Below are 18763 nucleotides of genomic sequence, written 5' to 3' on the forward strand. Positions count from 1 at the left end.
AAATAAATAAAAAATAAGTATTTAGTAAATGAATAAATGAGTGCATTTCTCTTTTGCAACCTGAACACTGGGGTCAGGTAAAGAGGTGGGATAAGTGAGGTGACATGAATTCTAGGTTTTCTTCAAAGGAGGCTGAATCATGTAACAAATCAGGAAAACTGAATAAGCATTTACCTCACTATTTAAACTAGTTTTGTTTACCTCACCATCTCTCTATTAATTAATGAGGATGATGGCCAGAGCTTTGTCTTGTATCTCTGGCCTGGCACAGTGTCTGGCACTTAGTTGCCTCTCCAGAAATAGTAGCTCTATTGAATTGAACTGAACAAAATTCAATTAATGTCTTCTCCTTTCTGTTTCCTTCTCCATTTCCTCTTTCCTGTCCTTTTACCTTGTTAAAGATTCCTGAGTCTTGAGAACTACTTTAGCTGTGATCAGATGTTTCCAACAGAAAATTACCTTCATCTATTTTCTGTTAACTTGATTCTCCAAAAACCAGTGGTCTACTTAGCCTTGTAATCATGGCGATGGTATCCCTGAGAATGCCTGGAACCAGTCTGGGCACATATATTCGTAATACTTATATGCTGGCATTAGTCTTAGGACAGAAGCAAAATGCAGGTACTTAGAAGCTCATCCATTCAACCCTAGCTAATTCAGAGCAGAGATTAACTTTAGGATTGGCTGAAACCCATTCTCCTGCCCAGAAGGCCACAGATCTAGTCTTGTCAGAATGGCAGTACAGAAATACTGGTGACCCTGAGCAACAGCAGCTTAAGGGAAGCCAGCCTTCTTGTTAGAACCTGGTCTACAATCTGCCTGTCTTGACCATTACTCCATAACTACATTTGAGAAATGACCAGGAGGAGATGTAATGAAAATGGAGTAGTCATAATGAAATTGAGAATCAATGAAAAAAAAAAAAGCCTAAAGGTGAGACTGGTATTGATGGAACGTCTTAGAAAACATTGTTAGTAGGAGATCGGAACATGCTTCTGATATGTATAATGGGGGATTTCTCAATCTTGAGTGAGACTCCAATTGAAATGTAGAATATTATTAGAAGGAATCTCCAGCCTGGTCCCCTTAGAAGTTAGGGAGTTGAAGTGGAGTGAAAAGAGAACATGACTTGGGAGTTAGCCATACCTGAATTTTATATCCAATTTTAGCTCTGTGACCTTGAGGAAGTAATTAACCTCTCTGATTTTTTTTTTTTTTTTAATTAGTATGGAACACCTGCCTTGTAAGTTTGTTATGAAGGTCAAATGAGACCACCTAGGTAGAGGTATAAAGCTCAGTGCCTGGTACAGCATAAGCATGCAACAATGCTATCTTCTCTTCTCATCACTTCAGCTCTTTGCAACAGCTGTGCAGGTCCCGGACAAGGGTAAAGCAAAGGAGGTGTCTAGGTCACTCTGAGGGTCAGTATCTCCTAAAATTGTGCATCCTAGATGTTTTGCTTGCTTCACCTTCATCTTGGAATGCACCTGGGACGATGTCAGAACAGGATTGGGGAAGGCTGCTTCTCTCAGAGTAGATACCCACCCCCCACCATCTCCTGCATCATCTTACATTTGACAAAATTGAGACCCATTGTGGCAATATAATTTGATTAAAGTCATCTAGGCCTATTGGCTCCAAGCCTCTGTGTTTAACTCCCCATCAGGGCCTATATCACTTTTGGCGACTTTCACATACTCTTTTACACTAAGCATGATCTTTCTAGGTATTTCTATGTGTCTCCCCAGGAAATTTATAAGCTACCTGAAAATAGTAAGAATGCATGTCTCCAATGTTCAGGCCCTCCCAAGATACTTAGTATAGGGCTACTTTCAGTCAGGGTTCAATAAACATCAACTGATAGAGAAAAAGGATATATTCTCATGGCCTTATCATTTTAATGCAGAGAAAGACTTATAATAAACATTAACCCAAATGAAGGGAAGAAATGCATTAATTTTGCACATTCTGCTCTTTAAGACATTAGATTTTGGGGCTCCACAGGGACTCTGAAACTCACATAGATTCACGCTTAGTCTTTCAAGAGAGAAAATTGCAACTCCAAGTGGTGCCCATCTCACCACAGGGAAGGTGAGGATGGAGAGACAGAAAGAGGAATGGGAGGTGGAGGCAATTTGACTCCAGCAAAGAGGGATGTTTAAACAAGGACTGAAAGAGAGATAAGAGTAGAGCTGCTCAAACTTTCATGAGCAAATAAATCGTCAGGGGTCCTATTAAAATGCAGATTTTGAATGAGCAGATCTGAGGTGGGGCCTGGGATTCTGCATTCCTAACAAGATCCCAGGTGGTGCTGACTCTGCTGGTTCAGGGACTACATTTCAAGTAGTGAGGACATAGTCATGGGAGAAAGAATTGTGAAAGCCTTGGCCTTTTACTTCTTTCCTCTGCAGCCATTTGCCTTTTGACTATGGGCAAGTATTTTTCACCTCAGACTGTGCAGAGGGCAAGTGAGATAAATCTGGGAAAGCCAGTCTGATCCCCAGCGTGATGACTCTCAAGGTGTTTCTACCAGGATATACTTAATGAGTGAATTTCCATACATGAAACGTTTTAATTTTACATCCAAGAAAGGGATGCACATGTTGGTCTGGATCTCTGAGGGCCTCTTCTGGTTGGAGAATTCTGTGTGCATGGGGAAATTGCACGGAGGTTTTATGTTTGCAAATCTAGCTCAGTGGAAGCAGTTTTCAGTCTGGAAATTCTCAGGATTCCCATTCACTCAGGTCTCCCATCTTTCTGCAGGGGAAATCTGTGCATTCAAGATCCATGGCCAGGAACTGCCCTTTGAGGCTGTGGTGCTCAACAAGACGTCTGGGGAGGGCTGGCTCCGTGCTAAGAGCCCCATTGACTGTGAGCTCCAGAAGGAGTACACGTTCATTATCCAGGCCTACGACTGTGGTGCCGGGCCCCGGGAGACAGCCTGGAAGAAGTCGCACAAGTGAGTGGCCTCAGTTCTCAGGGCCTTCCTCTACCCCTTTCCCCATCCTGCCTTCTTTCACATACAGCTCTTCAGAGATGTCTTTGGGCCACATCACAGTGTTCCAAGCACCTGTAAACATACATGGTGGCTGTTTTCTACACCTGAATGCTCTCTACTACCACTTCTTCACTCTACTAACCAGTTGTCATTGAGTTGATCTGACTCATGGCAACCTCATGTATGTCAGAGAAAAATCAAGCTCCACAGGGTTTCAGTGGCTGATTTTCAGAAGCAGATCACTAGCCCTTTCTTTTGAGCCACCTCTGGGTGAACTCAAACCTCTAACCTTTCAGCTAGCAGCCAAAAATGCTCCTATTCCACCTTAAGGACCTAGTTCAATTATCACTTTTTCCAGGAAGCCTTCTCTAAGTTAATCCATCTCTGCAGATCTGGTTGGACCCTTTCCCTGGGTTTCTGCAGTGCTGTGTGCTACTCCTGTCACAGCACTTTTCATTTTGGGTTTTTACTATTCTCTCCCTCATAGAGTTTGGCTCAGTCTAACACAGATTAAGAGTAACAGAATAGAGAAAGGAATGAATAAGGGAAAAGGGGAAGACCCTGAGGAAATGTGTTGCCTAAAGCTGGGAACAGGGAAGGAGAAGTGATGGGGAGAATCACCTTGGAGTGGATCATCTCAGAGGAACAAGGGCAGAACAAAGGGATCTCCAGTGGGAGGGAGGAGAGAAGACTCAGATCATAACCTCAGAGACTGGCTAGTGGTTTCTCCACTCACTTGGCCTGAGGCCTGAGTCAGTGCCCTGGGCAGAGTGACTCTTCCTTTATGTTATCTCTTTCTTCCTCTGTGTGGTCCCAGGGCCGTGGTTCATATCCAGGTGAAGGATGTAAATGAGTTTGCTCCCACCTTCAAAGAGCCAGCCTACAAGGCCCTTGTCACAGAGGGCAAGATCTACGACAGCATCCTGCAAGTGGAGGCCATTGATGAGGACTGCTCCCCCCAGTATAGCCAGATTTGCAACTATGAAATCGTCACAACTGATGTGCCTTTTGCCATTGACAGAAATGGTGAGTGCCCTGAGAGGATCCCAGGGTGGGGCAGGGGAACAAGCTCACCACCCCAACTCTGAAAGCTACAGGGAGCTCTGAGTGTACATCAAGGGTTATGCTTCCCTTGCCATCCTGGATCTGGGCCCTGTAACCCAGAACTCAGCCCCTTACTACAGGGACTGTAGCAGTCCAGTCACATTAGGAGCAGCCCAGCCAAGTCTAAGACACCCTAGTAAACCTCAGAAACATACTCAGTGAAGATTGTTGAAAGCACAGTGCCACACATCTGGATACCAAAGGTGGCTTGGTTTTCTCACACAATTTTCCAGTTGTCATACAGATGTGAGCCATACCATCAACTTGGCCACATTCTATCTCTTTCCTATGTAAGAAGTTGTAACATTACCCACCTCCCAACAATCTGCTTCCTTCTCCAAGTCACAGAAACACTAACAGAAAGTAGGGATTCTGAAACATTTTCTAAACTGTTCAGGAATCTATAGAGCTCTTGCCAATAATGTCCCTTGAGAATTTTAGCCCTAATGAAAATGAAGAATGAAAGTGCCTTCCTACCACACCCTCATACCAGATTGAACTGAACTGAGAACAATCATGTCAAGTCATTTGAATAGTTCCTCATCACTATTAGTGAAAATCTCATTGTAGTGCAAACAGCTCAGCCAGAGACCCAATCAAGTCAAACCCAAGTGACTATAAATTTTAATACCTTGATTATTATCAAATGATAATTATTTGCCAAGTGTATTGCTTAATTATTAGTGTGAATGTGGAGGTGCCTGTATATTTTTCCTGCTTTTTTTCAAATAGGATTTAAGTACCATACCAAGATACAAAAATTGCAAACCCTAAAATTCTTTCACTCTACAATTATGTATTAAGTGCCAGGCCCTGGGAAAGGAGGTAGAGTGAAACTCAAAAGAGACATGGTCCCTGTCCACACGGAGATTACTATCTAGTGAAAAAAAATTAAATAATAGAAAATCAAGTGGCATCAAGGGTGAGGTTCATGTACAAAGTATTCCATGAACAAGTGCAAGGTAACAAATTAGCTGAGCTTCCTGGCAGCCTAGAGGAAAACACCATCTGTCACCTGCTGGCAAATTTTCAGGAGAAACCAGCACTTTTGGATATTGAGACATTATTTGGAGATGTAGTCTGCTGTAACCCAACAACTGCAGCAGATTCCATTCATGATGGAAGCTGAGGAGACACCCTCATTCCTGACCTCAAATAGCATATCTGTCTTGGGAAATGGGACCCATTTTCATTAAACCAAAAAGAAGTAAGGAGGCAATTACGTTATAAGATGTTAAAACACATGGCAATTTCAATTATACACCTGGACACTGCTAGATTCTAACAGTGCACAAGAAAATAAAGAAGGAAGTACTAGATTTTAGTTAAAGTTTGGTTCAGGACTAAGAAGAAAGTAATTTTGATTAGTAAAGTCAGACCTGTTCCCTGACAGCTTCTCCCACAGGTCCCGTATAGTGGCTCACCTGCCTCCACCACACAGGCACACATCATACATACACACGCCACTCCATAAAACATAAAACAACTGCTTTGTCCTTTTCTCCTGGGGGTTTCTGTTCCCTCATGATCAACTGTGGGGTCTGTCTCCGCAGAAGCTTTGGAATTCAGGGAGTGATAAGTCCTTGGTGAGTATCAAGTGAACTAGATCAGTGGAGGGATCTGTGATGAAGGGCCAGACTCCACTTGACCCCCTGCTCTCTTTCTGGAGAACTGCTGCCCAAGGAGAGATGAGATGCAAATTCTTTCATTGGAGGGTAAACTGCCCCGTCATGAAGATAATTACTCACCTTGATGAGCCATTTCGTTAACATATGCCAATTTATTTCTCTGGCTGTCTCATTAAAAGTGAGTAATGGTCCTTTGCCAGTCCTCTGCCTTCCACTCTGGTTTACAACCTAAGATAAAGAGGAGAGTGGGCAATTCCAGGGAGGGTGGGCTCCTGGAGAGTATGAGGTTTACAAAAGCAGTTCTCCAAGCAGTGAAGGCAGGCCCTGGGGCAGACACAGGAGCAGCTCCCATTCTAATGCGCTTCCCAATTGGCCCTTTATCCATCACTTCTTCCAAGGACCTTCGGGCTCCTTGAAGAACTTCTTTTGCATACTGATCAGGAAAAGTACTGCAGAGTTTAGGGCCTACTCCTTCAGGTATAGGCCCCCCTGTGCCTTCAGGTAGATGGTGTCTGGTCCTTCAGCTTGCCAGGCTCTTTGCTTGTGAAGGAAATAAAGGAGGCAGGGCAGCAAGAGGACGGAAGCACAGTACATTGAGTTAGCCTGGCTGTCTTTGAGTTAGACACTCACTATCTCCCCACTGGAAGCCCTCAGCCTCCCTCTCCTTGACTTCCTCCCCTGTGAAAGTATAGCAGTAACAGCTGCTACCTCCTTTTGGGGTTGTGAGGCCTCATAGAGAGGCAGTGTGTGATAAGACATTAGCAGGGTACCTGGGATGTAGGGAGTGCTCCTTTAATGATTCTGTAATTATTAGGTATTTACCTGGGTTGATTTATTTACTCCCCATGGATAGGAGCTCTGGTGGCATAGTACCTAAGGCATTTGACTGCAAACCAGAAGACTGGCCATTCAAATCCACCAACCACTCCTCAGAAGGAAGATTGGGCAATCTACTTCCTTAGAGATACTACCTCGGAAACCCAAGAAGGGGTTGCTATCCAGGCTGAAATTAAGAGAAGGTAACTCTGAGTTAGGAACACCATCTCCATCCTGAGAAACTCCGGATCCTCATCTCCATTTGACAAATGGAGAAAACTGAGTTCTGAAACAAAAAAAGCTTGCCTAATATAGCACCTGTCACACTGGTGACAGAGCTGGAACGGGAACCCATGTCCCCTGACTGTTGGCCCCAAGGTCTTTCCACTAGACTTCCATTCCTCAGTGGTACTTAACAGGAGCCCATAGCAAGGATATTAGGTTCATAAACACAAAGTTGTGTCTTGATCTGTATCTACTACTTTGTGTGTGTACGTGCATGAGAGAGAGCTTTGACAAGTTACTTAAACCCTGTCTCAATTCCTCATCAGTAAAATGGGGATTAAGGATTATACCTGTGTCATTGGGTAGACGTGACCATTACCTGAACCAATGCAGACAAGCTCTCACCAGAGTGCCTGGTACAAAAAAGCACTCAATAATGTTAGGTGATGACAACAGAGGTCTCAATGATACCAGTTTACCACTTGGCAGATATTTCTACTTCTCCAGCAGTTCTTTAGTCTTTACACAGCCTCAGCTGATCTCTCTCATTGTCAGAAGGCTGCCCTAGAAGTAAGAGGACCCTCACCCTTCAGAGAAGTCTTCATATGCTTAAAGTAAATGAAAACACTTCTTTTCCATCTGTATATAAAAGTCATGCAGGCCCTTTGTGGGAAATTTGGAAAGCACAGAATTATGAAGAAGAAAATAAGTTACACAAAGATAACCACTATTAACATTTTTTCATACTTCTAATATTTTTTCTATGAATTTTTAAACAAAATTCAGGCAGCACTATCCTTGCCATTTTTTATCTTCCCCTTTTCACTCAACATTTTATTGTATGTATTTTTCCCATTTTTGAATACACTTCATAATCACCACCTTTAATGCTAAATAACATTCCATATTATACATAACAACAACAACAAAAAAGTTGCCTTTGACTCAACTCTTGTTGACAATCCCCTGTGTGTCAGAATAGGAACCATGTTCCATAGGGTTTTCAGTGGCTGATTTTCAGAAGTAGATCATCAGGCCTTTCTTCCAAGGTGCTTGTGAGTGAGCTCAAACCTCCAGCCTTTTAGGTGGCAGCCAAGCCGTAGAGCTCTTCCATTATTATTAGACATCCAGTTTCTTTCCTGTTTCTCAGTGTAGTAAATGTTGCTTAGATGAACATATCTGCCATTTTTATCATTCTACTAGAATCAATTTCTAGGCATGAAATTGCATGTATGAAAAATATCGACACTTTCAAAGTGTTATATATTGCCAAGCAGCTTTCCAGAAGGGTTTTTCCTATTGAAACTCCACCAGACTAAAGATGCTATTTAATGTACTTCTCTTCCCCTTCCTCCTCCACAACTCCACAATCCTGAGTACAAGAGGGTTTTTTTTTTTTTTTTTTTTTTTTAATGGCTTTACTAATATGCAAACTAGGTTCTGGTTGATCTTTGAGAGTTACCCTCTCGGATCTCTCAGATTCACAAATTTGGCCGTGGAGAAATAGGCCCAGGGACCACTCTCACCTGGGTGAAATGTGGACTTGGATCGCCTGAGAAGACACTATTGGAGAAATCATTCAAATGCAGAAAAAAGGCAATTGGGAGAGAAACCAAATAGATGCCTTTGAGTTTCTGAAAAAGCACTAATTGTGTGTCTTATCCAAATATGAACCTCTTTCCTATATTAGTTGATCCCAATATGGTACCCTTATTTATGATCTAATGCTTCATATTCTGTGCTTTGAAATCCATTCACACATGCATGAAGTTGTTGTTGGTGGAGAAAGTAAATTAGTTCCTCAGAAAGTTTCATTAAGACTTGTTGTGGCAGTGGAACTACAACAAATTGAGTCAAGGATTCAGCTTGTGTGCTTATTTTTCTACATAATCAGTGGTGTTTGGTCTGCTTAATGTCACATAAATTGCCAACACTGAGCCTTCCCCTTCGAACAGGACTACCTTTAGAGAGCCATTTAACTTTAAAGAAAGAGAAATTCAAAACTTTGGTTCAAAACTCCAATTTGATGTTGTGAAAACATACTCCTTGTGATTCTATTCAAGTGTTGGACCAGACAGAATTCCTCCCCTGTAATGACCATAGAGTCTTATGAATCAGAATCGATTCAATGGCAATGGATTTGGGTTGGGTTGGTGATGACTACAACCACAAACAAGTTTGTTAACAGATCCATGGGAATTTGTTTCCAACCCAACCCTGAGCCATTCTAGAGCTATGCAGTCCCTAGAGTGGAGAGTGAAACAAATATTTTGGGAGAAATGAAAAGGATTCTGAACAACAGCCAAAAGCCCAGAAACACATCAAACATATTTTTCTTCAAAGAGTTTTGACTGACTTTGTTAAACTAATCTACTTCAAAATGGTGGAAGCAGAACATTTTTAGAAGTAGTCTAGAAGCAGATGACAGAATAACCAAAACCAAACTCAAAGCGTGAGTTGATTCTGACTCATGGTGACTCTCTAAGGACAGAGTGGCTTCTGCTTCCCGCCCTGTAGGATTTCCAAGATTGTGAATTATTTTGGAAGCAGACTGCCTCATTTACTCCTGCAGAGTGGCTGGTGGGTTCAAACTATTAACCTTTCAGTTAGCCACTGAGCACTTTAACCACTGCACCATCAAGTATCCTTTTAGATTAGTAATGAAGCACAAATCACATGTGCCACTCGTGGACCTAAGTGTCAAAAACATGAGTCTAATTCTTGATGCAATGACTTCGATAACTTTGTAACTTTGTCCTCCCCCTGACTAAACTTTACCTTCCCATCTCCCCACCCCTACATATACTCATATATGTAGCCCCTGCTCAAGGGTTAGGACTGAGTACTGTTTCACTAATACTGGATGATCAGTGGATCAACTTTTCCAGTTTTTAAAACATTTGACTTTTCTAATTTTCTAAGCTTTCTTGTCTTAGTCCATGCTGCCTCAATTTACATGAACAATATACATTAGCTAGGATGGAAAGAAAGCCTACTTTTCCCTCCATCTTGATGAAATATAAAAATATACCTGAGCTGTATTTGTTTGTTCATTTATTGGTTTCTCTGGTTTTTAATTTCTATTTTCACTTCTGGTGAAAGATAACAACATTTGAGTTCTAATTTTCTATCAACTCCCCTATCAAAAGAAAGCAGGAATTCAATTACTCTCAGAAAAGGAAGACTTTAATCTCTTGGACTGGAAAAAGAAAAGTATTAAATGCATGTTGGACTCATGTTATAGTTCCAAAATTGCATTTCAGCAAAAGTAGTCAATTAAAATTTTGCTCGTTAATTAAGAATATTTATTTCTGAATCATAATAGCAAACCTACAGGAACAAAATTACACAAATGGCTTACAAAAAGTGTTCAGTCTTTCTTGGAAAAGAAAAATATCTTTGCCACCAGGGCAAGGAATCAGTTATTCTGTGTAACTTTCAGAAGGGAGGTCACACGTTTTCTTATTGATTTTGCTTCCTATTTGGTAGCAAAATAATGTGAGAAGAAGCAGTGAGCACTCCTGGCAACAAGCCCAGATGTTAAAAAATGTGTCAGGACACTTTCTGAATTCCATTCTTTTCCCAGAGATTTCAAGGCAGATAAGCTGTTGCACCCTACATCAGGGACACAGCATATGGGTACACTTTGGGGGGAAGTTTTGGTAACCCATTACGTAGCAACCCAAACCAGTTGGATTCCAGATGTGTGCTCAGAATTCCCTAGCAGCCGGATCACTCCACGCAGTTGTTAACAGTATAGAGGCTCGGTCACAGGTGGAAGCCATACTCCTGTTTGACACTCTTCTCTTTTCTTTTCTTTTTTTTACTAAGACACGAGGAGAAGAAAGGGTCATTTTGTTTGTGTGAAGGTTGGTGGAATACAAAAGGGATTCTGGAGAAAGTGTAGCATGCTGAACTTGACCTGAGGTGATTTTGTACATTTCTACATCCTCAGGAAACATCCGGAACACAGAGAAGCTGAACTATGACAAGCAACGCCAGTATGAGATCCTGGTGACCGCCTATGACTGTGGGCAGAAGCCAGCTGCTCAGGACACCCTAGTGCAGGTAGACGTGAAGCCAGTGTGCAAGCCCGGCTGGCAAGGTGAGCCTTGCTTCTATCAGTCCTATCAAATGAAGGTAGCTTGTGTCTAGAAGGTGCTAAGCTTTGTTCCCAAATCATCACAACAGACAACTAGAGGAATTTTAAAGTGCCGTTACTCTGCTGCAAGACAGAGTAGTTTATTTATTCTCACCACTCTTATGCGAGATATTATCCCCATTTTATAGCTGACAATGTCAGAGGCAACTAGTTTAAAATAATGGGCTTAGTTTGCCCAGTGCTTTCTTTCTCAAACCCCATGAGATCTTTGGATCAATGGTAATTATTCCACTGTGCTCAGGAAAAATTACCAGCAAGCTCACTCACTTTAAGAGTGCTGAGACTAGCTGAGGCATTTCAAGCATTGCATCACCACTCTGCACCTGGAGAGACTGTCATATTCCTCGGAATCACATGGAGGGCATACACACTGAGCCTGGAGGTCCAGAACCCAGCTTTCTATTATAGGGATTCAAAACTGTTGACTCTGGGAATGGAGAAACAATGACCTGAAATGGAAGTGGATTTTTCTGTTAGTTTAGATCTTCTAGGGTGCAGGCAAAGCAAATGCTCAGGTTACCCACAGATGATGTGGGTTTATTACTGAGCTACTGAGAAAGCAAGGAAGGCAAATTCAATTGCATACATGGATCTTGCAGAAAAGTAGATGGTTTATACATTAATATCTATAGTGGTGACAGCAATTTTGGTAGCCAAGCACGGATTCTAGAGTTACCTCCGTGCCACCAGAGTGCGTCATGTGTTGCTGATTCTGCATGTACTTACTCATGACACTTCATGGAATCATCCATCTGTGGCGTCTGCTTACTGCTTTTTCTTCATATGTCTTTAAGCTTCTGGCCTCCTTATATCCATTCATTCATTCTGTGTGTGTGTGTGTTGTGGTGTGTGTGTGTGTGTGTGTGTGCATGTCTCTCCCTGTCTAGTTCTCTTCTGCATCTTTCATTCTTAAATTCCCCTAGAAAGGGTCTGATTAGCATTAAGTCACTGGCATTCCTACTGGGCAGACTAATGCCAAGCCACCATATAGATCACTGGTCAGGTTTTGAGTGGCTGTCTTTTGGTTAGGAGTCCATTTGTGATCCAGTTCATCATGGTCGGATTGATAGGACCTCTTTGTCCAAACCAAGGAAACCTGTGCCTGAGGAACCACCTGCAGCACTCCCCTCAGAAGGTAACCTTCAAAGTGCTCTTCTCTACCACAACTTTATCTCCCTTAAACTGTAAAGATGGAAGAAGTAATTAAACCTGCCTCTAGAGAGAGCCTGAGACACTGCCCTTTGAAAAAAGTTCAAAATTTGTTCAGTAGAGGAGCCACAGGTAAGGCATGTAAGAGGTAAAGAAAAAGTAGAGTCATTTTTGTGTTTAAGATCAAGCGACAGTTAAGGGTAATGATTGTATGACTGGTTAATGTAATTGATGTCAATAATCTGTACTCATATGAAGGGTTAAATGTTGTGTAGCTATTTTTACAAGAACAAACAAAGAGTAGCTAGCTAGTGAGGCTGCTTATGTACAACAGAACAGCTCATGGGTTTTTGTTTCTCAGTTTGGAGATTTAGAGTTAAGGTTTCATGGGACATCCCAGTTATTGGGCCTAATAAAACAATTAGTCCGGTTCTATCTACTAGTTCATTGCATAGTGCCTGAGGCACCAAAAGCTTGCAAGTGGGCATTCAAAATACAGTTAGCCTCTCTCCACTTAGAGCAACAGAGGAAGAAGGAGAGCCAGAAACAGGAAGAGGAAATAGAATGTGTGGCTAATTGCCTCAATGAACAGCTGCTTCATTTGCTATGAGACCAGAACTGGATAGTGTCTGGCTACTATTACTAAACATTTCGAGCAAAGATGCTATAGAAAAAATCCTGATCAAAAGGGGAGAAAATGAGAAACAGATTTTCACATTCTCATGAAATCCATACTTTTTAGAGCCATTGAGACTGGATGAACTCCTGAAGCTATTGCATCGAGATAATCATTAAACCTTAAGCCAAAAATATCCCTGAAGTCTTCTTAAAACTAAACAGTAGTTTAGCTTAATTAATAAAGACTATCTGTCTTGTGCATTGTGCTCTTTTACGATCTATCTGTACAGAATCAAATTGACAACTGAAACTCCAAAGGTTAGATAAGAAGCTGAGAGGGCAGTAAGTTTATGTTAATGGGGGAGGAACAATTTGGCAAAGGAGGATGAGAGTAGTTGCACAACTGGAAGAACATAATCATTATCACTGAATTATGCATGTAGAAACTGTTGAATCAGTGTATGTTTCACAGTGTATATTTTCAACAAGATAAATTATTGAAAAAAGAAAAAATGATCAAGCAAGAGGCAGAGTAAGAGAGACAAGCCAACCTCAGGGAATGTGAGCTCTAGATGGGACCCTGAGGGCAGGACTCTGTTTCTCCTGTTTACCACTAAATTTTTCAGGCTTAACACTGTCTGGTCCTTATGGTAGGTGTTGAAGAAATAGTCATTGAACTAGGGTTTGAACAAGTTCGTCTCAGTTTATTCATGGCTGATGAAGTAAAATCCACCAGAAGAGACCTGAATTTGTAGTGTGTGTGTATTGGAATGATAATTGGAATGTGAAAAATTATGGGTTGATGCCCTACTAGAACTTTAATCTCCCTCTTAGAAAACAAAGGTAGTGTGCATGTTCCATAGCAACCAAATCTCTTGACAAGCATAGTCCCAGGTAGTGGTACCTGGCTCAAAGATGGCAGCCAACCACATTGCTTTGAATGTGTGTTGCCCTCCACAGCCCTGGCAAAAATCCAGTCTCTCATATTAGGCTCCTGAAAGGGCTTATACACTTCTTCTGAGTATCCCATTCCAAGGCTTTGACCTGTAATTTTTCCCATTCTGCTTATCATTCTGTTATACTCACAGTTTACAAATTTGAATCTGTTCTGATTTTGCTGCATTGGCGATGACTGAACTGGATAGAACCCATTTGAAGCCCTGCAGTGAAAACACAGATGAACAAATGAATGAATGAAAAGATACTTGAATTAAGAGGAATTTACCTTGCTTCATTGTAACCAGTAAGGACTGGCCCCAATGCATGGCCTTTGAAAAGAAAGCATGAAAGAATTTAAAAGCTGTCTAAGTAAGAAACATGCTCACAATGGAATATGAAGTGAGAAAAGCAAAATATAAGTCTGTGTCTGGAGTGTGGTCCCAATGTGTTTTGTCTTTGACAAATGAGGCAACTGCAGATTTGAAATTACATTTTTGTACTTATATTTAAATGCAATTTCATAATAGAGTTTGTATTTGTCTTAGGATTAAATGTATACAAAGAAAAACATTTTAATAATATTTCATTCTAAGAGTGAAAAACGTACTGAGCACTTGCCTCTGCTACACACCGCTGTTTGTAGCTGTAAGCAGCAAGTTCCTGGCAGTAGAGAATAGGACTCTTTCATTGTTGTGTCTTCAGTGCCCAGCACAGGGCCAGTCACAACACAAGTGTTGAATGAATAAATGAATGAAGTATTGAATTATGAGTGAAATCTTGGTGAAATATGTAGAAATTTTATCTTCCTATTGAGCAAAGAAGGAGGCAGTGGTAGCTCAGTGGTAGAATTCTCACCTTCTGTGTGAGAGACGTGGGTTTGATTCCCAGTCAATGCACCTCATGCACACCCACTGCCCATCTGTCAGGGGAGGTTTACAGGTTGCTATGATGCTGAACAGGTTTCAGTAGCACTTCCAGACTAATGTGGATTAGGAAGAAAAGCTTAGTGATCTACTTCTGAAAATCAGACAATGAATCTCAATGGTCTGATCCACAACTGATCATGGCAATAGTGCAGGACTGGGCAGCATTCCATTGTGCTTGGATTTCCCTGAGCCAGAGGTGGACTCCGTGGCAACTAACAAGGAATAAAGAAAAGAGGGAAGAAGCAACTCTGCGTCAATTCACCATGTCAAACAAAGAGATTTAAACATGTGTAACATCAACAAAAAGAAAGAAAGACCAAAATGGATATCAGAAGACACTCAGAAAATTGCTCTTAAATGTGGAGCAGCTAAAGCAAATAAAAGAAATGATGAAGTAAAAGAGCAGAACAGAAGATTTCAAAGGGCAACTCAAGAAGACAAAATATTATAATGAAATGTGCAAAGACCGGAGATAGAAAACCAAAAGGGCAAAGTGTACTTGGCATTTCTCAAGCTGAAAGAACTTAAGAAAAAATTCAAGCCTTGAGTTTAATCTTGAAGATTCTATGCACAAAATATTGAATGATGTTGGAAGATAGAAGGAATAAAAAATCACCAAAAAGTGTTGGTTGACATTCAACCATTTCAGGAGGTAGCATATGATAAACCATTTCAGGAGGTAGCATATGATAAAGAACCAGTGATATTCAAGGAAGAAGTCCAAGCTGCACTGAAAGCATTGGTGAAAAACAAGGATCCAAGAATTGACAGGATACCAATTGAGATGCTTCAACAAACAGATGCAATGCTGGAAGCACTCACTCACCTTTGCCAAGAAATTTGGGAGATAGTTATCTGTCCAACCAAATGGAAGAGATCCATATTTGGGTCCATGTCAGAGAAAGATAATCCAACATGCATTGCAGTGAATTGCTTAAGATAGCCCTGCTAGCCATAATCCTCTATTTTGTGATGTTCGCAAATCCTAGCCTCCATGCCTATGGTTATGGTCCCATTGTGGGGTGAGTTATCCATTATGCTAATGAGGCAGGATTAGGGTAGGATGTATCTTGAGCCCCACCTTTCTAGAGAGTGTGACCTAAGTTACCACCCTTAGTTTCTTTAAGGGTTTATGTATGAATACTCTGGCAAATTCACTCTCTTGCTCTGGATCCTACATCTGAGTCATCATCATCTCAACCCCAGTCCTTGGAGCTTGAGACAGCAACCATTTGTCTGACCTGCCAATTTGAGTTCATCAGCCCCTGCAACCACATGAGTAAGGAAAATCCATCAGAACAATGCCTGACCCACAGATTTGGGATTTGCCAGCCTCTGCCACTGTATAAGCCATTTCCTTGGGAGTTCATGACTTCTGTTGGTTGTTAAAGTGAAATATGGAACCCTAAGATGGGAGGGAGAGTATTGAGGGAAGGTGGAGGAATTGATGTTGGAGGTGATGGCATGGTACAGCAGTTTGGAAAAGCATTTGGGAAATCTTTAAACTCTGCTTCATAGACCATCCTTGTGCTCATCTTTCTAAGAGAAATTATTTGAGCACAACAGAATGTGGAAATTATTGAACAATATCATTAATATCACATGCAAGTAAAATTTTGCAGCAGTACATTAATGGGTAACTGCCAGAAGTTGACACTGGATTCACAACAAGGGATATCATGGCTGATGTCAGATGGTTCTTGGCTGAAAGCACAGAATACCAGAAAGATGTTTACCTGTGTTTAATTGACTATGCAAAGGCTTTCAACTATTTGGATCATAACAAGTTATAGATATCATTGTGAAGAATGGGAATTCCAGAATATTTAATTATGCTTATATGAAACCTGAAGGTAGGCCAAGAAACAGTCCTTCACAGAGAACAAAGGGTTACTTCATGGTTTAAAATCAGGAAAGATGTGTGTCAGGGCTGTATCCTTTTACTATAGTTATTCAATCTGTATGCTGAGCAAGTAGTCTGAGAAACTGGACTACAGAAAGAAGAATAAGGCATTGGGATTGGAGGAAGACTAATAATCTGCAATTTGCAAATCATACACCCTTGACTGTTGAAAGTGAAGATGACTTGAAGAACTTTTGAAGATCAAAGACTATAGCCTTCAATATGGATTACACCTCAACTTAAAACAAAAATCCTCGCAACTGGACCAATAAGCCACATCATGATAAATGGAGAAAATACTGAAGTTGTCAAGGATTATATTTTACTTGGATCCACAATCAGCACCCATGGAAGCAGCATTCAAGAAATCAAATGACATTTCTCATTGGGCAAATCTGCTGCAAAAGATCTCTTTAAAATATTCAAAAGCAAAGATGTCACTTTGAGGACTTAGGTGTGCCTGACCCAAGCCATGGTATTTTCAATTTCCTCATATCCATGCAAAAGCTGGCCAATGTATAAGGAAGACTGAAGAAGAATTGATGCCTTTGAGTTATGGTGTTGGGGAAGAATACTAAATATACTATGGACTACCAGAAGAATGAACAAATCTGTCTTGGCAGAAGTACAGCCAGAATATTCCTTAGAAGCGAAGATGGTGAGATTTCTTCACGTGCTTTGGAGATGTTATCAGGAAGAACTAGTCCCTGGAGAAGGATGTAATGCTTGATAAAGTAGAGGGTTGTCAAAAAAAAAGGAAAACCCTCAATGAGATGAATTGACAGACTGCAACAGTGGGCTCAAACATTGCAATGATTATGAGAATGGCACAGGAATAGGTGGTGTTTTGTTCTGTTGTAATAGGGTCGCTATGAGTCAGAACCAACACCACAGCATCTAACAGTAACAATAAATTAGAATCAACACCTGGTTGTGGCTTCCCCATCTAAGCAGAAAAGACTGGGATGGCAGAAACCGAAACCTAGTTCTGCATTGTGCCCCTTAACCCTCTAGTTTATTCCTGTAAATAGCCATAATATCCTCTCCCTGTGGTCTTTGCCCCAGCCATCACCCCAGCTAGCTTTCAGATCATAGACTGGTCCTCTGGGTTCTCTGACATGTGTAGCAGTCATTGGTCAAAATGCCTTCCTGCCTGCCCCTTCTCTCAATACAGTCCCCCCTTCCAGGCCTCCTTCAACATCCCGCTCCATTTTATTTCTTCACTTGAGCATGCCCTCATCTCTGATTGACCCTCCTTAGGTCCTGTTCTGTCTTCTTCCCTTGACCAGCTTAGCTGGAAATGCACCTTTCTCCAAGAAGAGCTTACCACCACCAGTCCCAAACATGAGCCTCTGGATCTGGCTCTTTTCAACTTTGTAAGACAAACTGGATTTAGCCATGTTTTACCAGATTCTTTTACTGACCACACATGAAGCTGGATGACCCTTTACTGTGAGGTCTTCAAGTGCTCTGGGGAAAGAGTTGGCTTTTGAAGCCACTGTCAGTTAAAGGCTGATGGTGTAAGATCAGAGAGCAGCACATAGACAACAGACCGGTTATGGCACCAGTGAGCAATATAAAGGGACTACTCTGGCTTGTGTAGAGAGTTGGGACTGGGGAGAAGTGGCAAGCAAGATTGAAAAGGTCACGGGCAGGGTAAGGTGGGCAGCAGAGATTCCATAGGGCCCTGAACATCAGGGTGAAGAGCTGTGTTAATCCTCAGACCCCTCTAGATCCAGCTGGGAAGGGTCTGTGTGCATGTGCCAGGCATAATCCCCCAGGATAGCAGAGTCCACTCCCTGAGCTGACTTCTCACAAGCCATGCAAGTTACCAAGCAAACACAGTTTGGCAGTTTGAATCCTCATACCTGTTCTAAGTCATTTCCTTCCAGGCAAGATGGAATTGCAGCATAGTGAAAACAATTTGTCACACTCAGGAGCCCCTGCCTTCCCTGAGCACAACCACTCAGCACTGTCACTTAGCCCTTGTTGCAGGCAGCTTCTCTCAGCAAGCTGTCTCTGAGCAAGTGACCCAGCCCACAGGGAGAGCCTTCCCTCCATTCCCAGAGCCCGGTAAGAGACCTGCTTCCAGACTCCAGTGATGCTCCAGGGTAGGCCTACAGTTTTCCATCATAATAACCCCTACTATGTGCAGAGGACTGAGAATTTCCCTGCATGGTGCTGGTGCTTCCCAGCTGTGCACAGAAGGACATCTCAGATCCTGGGTCTGCTGCCACCTGCCTTTCAGACTTTTGGCAAGGCACATGTCTACCCAGGCTATGGTTTTCCATTCTG

The 18763-nt window shown here is 41.8% G+C and overlaps 1 protein-coding gene across 1 annotated transcript in view; it reads left to right on the top strand.

The window, feature by feature from the left end:
• CLSTN2 (calsyntenin 2) overlaps window positions 1-18763 on the top strand; it is a 746211-nt gene that overhangs the window by 518959 nt on the left and 208489 nt on the right. Inside the window, exons 3-5 of the mRNA XM_042781870.1 lie at window positions 2764-2959; window positions 3816-4024; window positions 10727-10876. Of these exons, the coding sequence (XP_042637804.1) occupies window positions 2764-2959; window positions 3816-4024; window positions 10727-10876 (555 nt within the window). The remainder of the gene's footprint in view (window positions 1-2763; window positions 2960-3815; window positions 4025-10726; window positions 10877-18763) is intronic.

Source organism: Orycteropus afer, unplaced genomic scaffold, assembly GCF_000298275.1.
Source record: "Orycteropus afer afer isolate SDZICR_OR568_19922 unplaced genomic scaffold, OryAfe1.0 scaffold00188, whole genome shotgun sequence".
In the NCBI taxonomy this organism is placed as follows: domain Eukaryota; kingdom Metazoa; phylum Chordata; class Mammalia; order Tubulidentata; family Orycteropodidae; genus Orycteropus; species Orycteropus afer.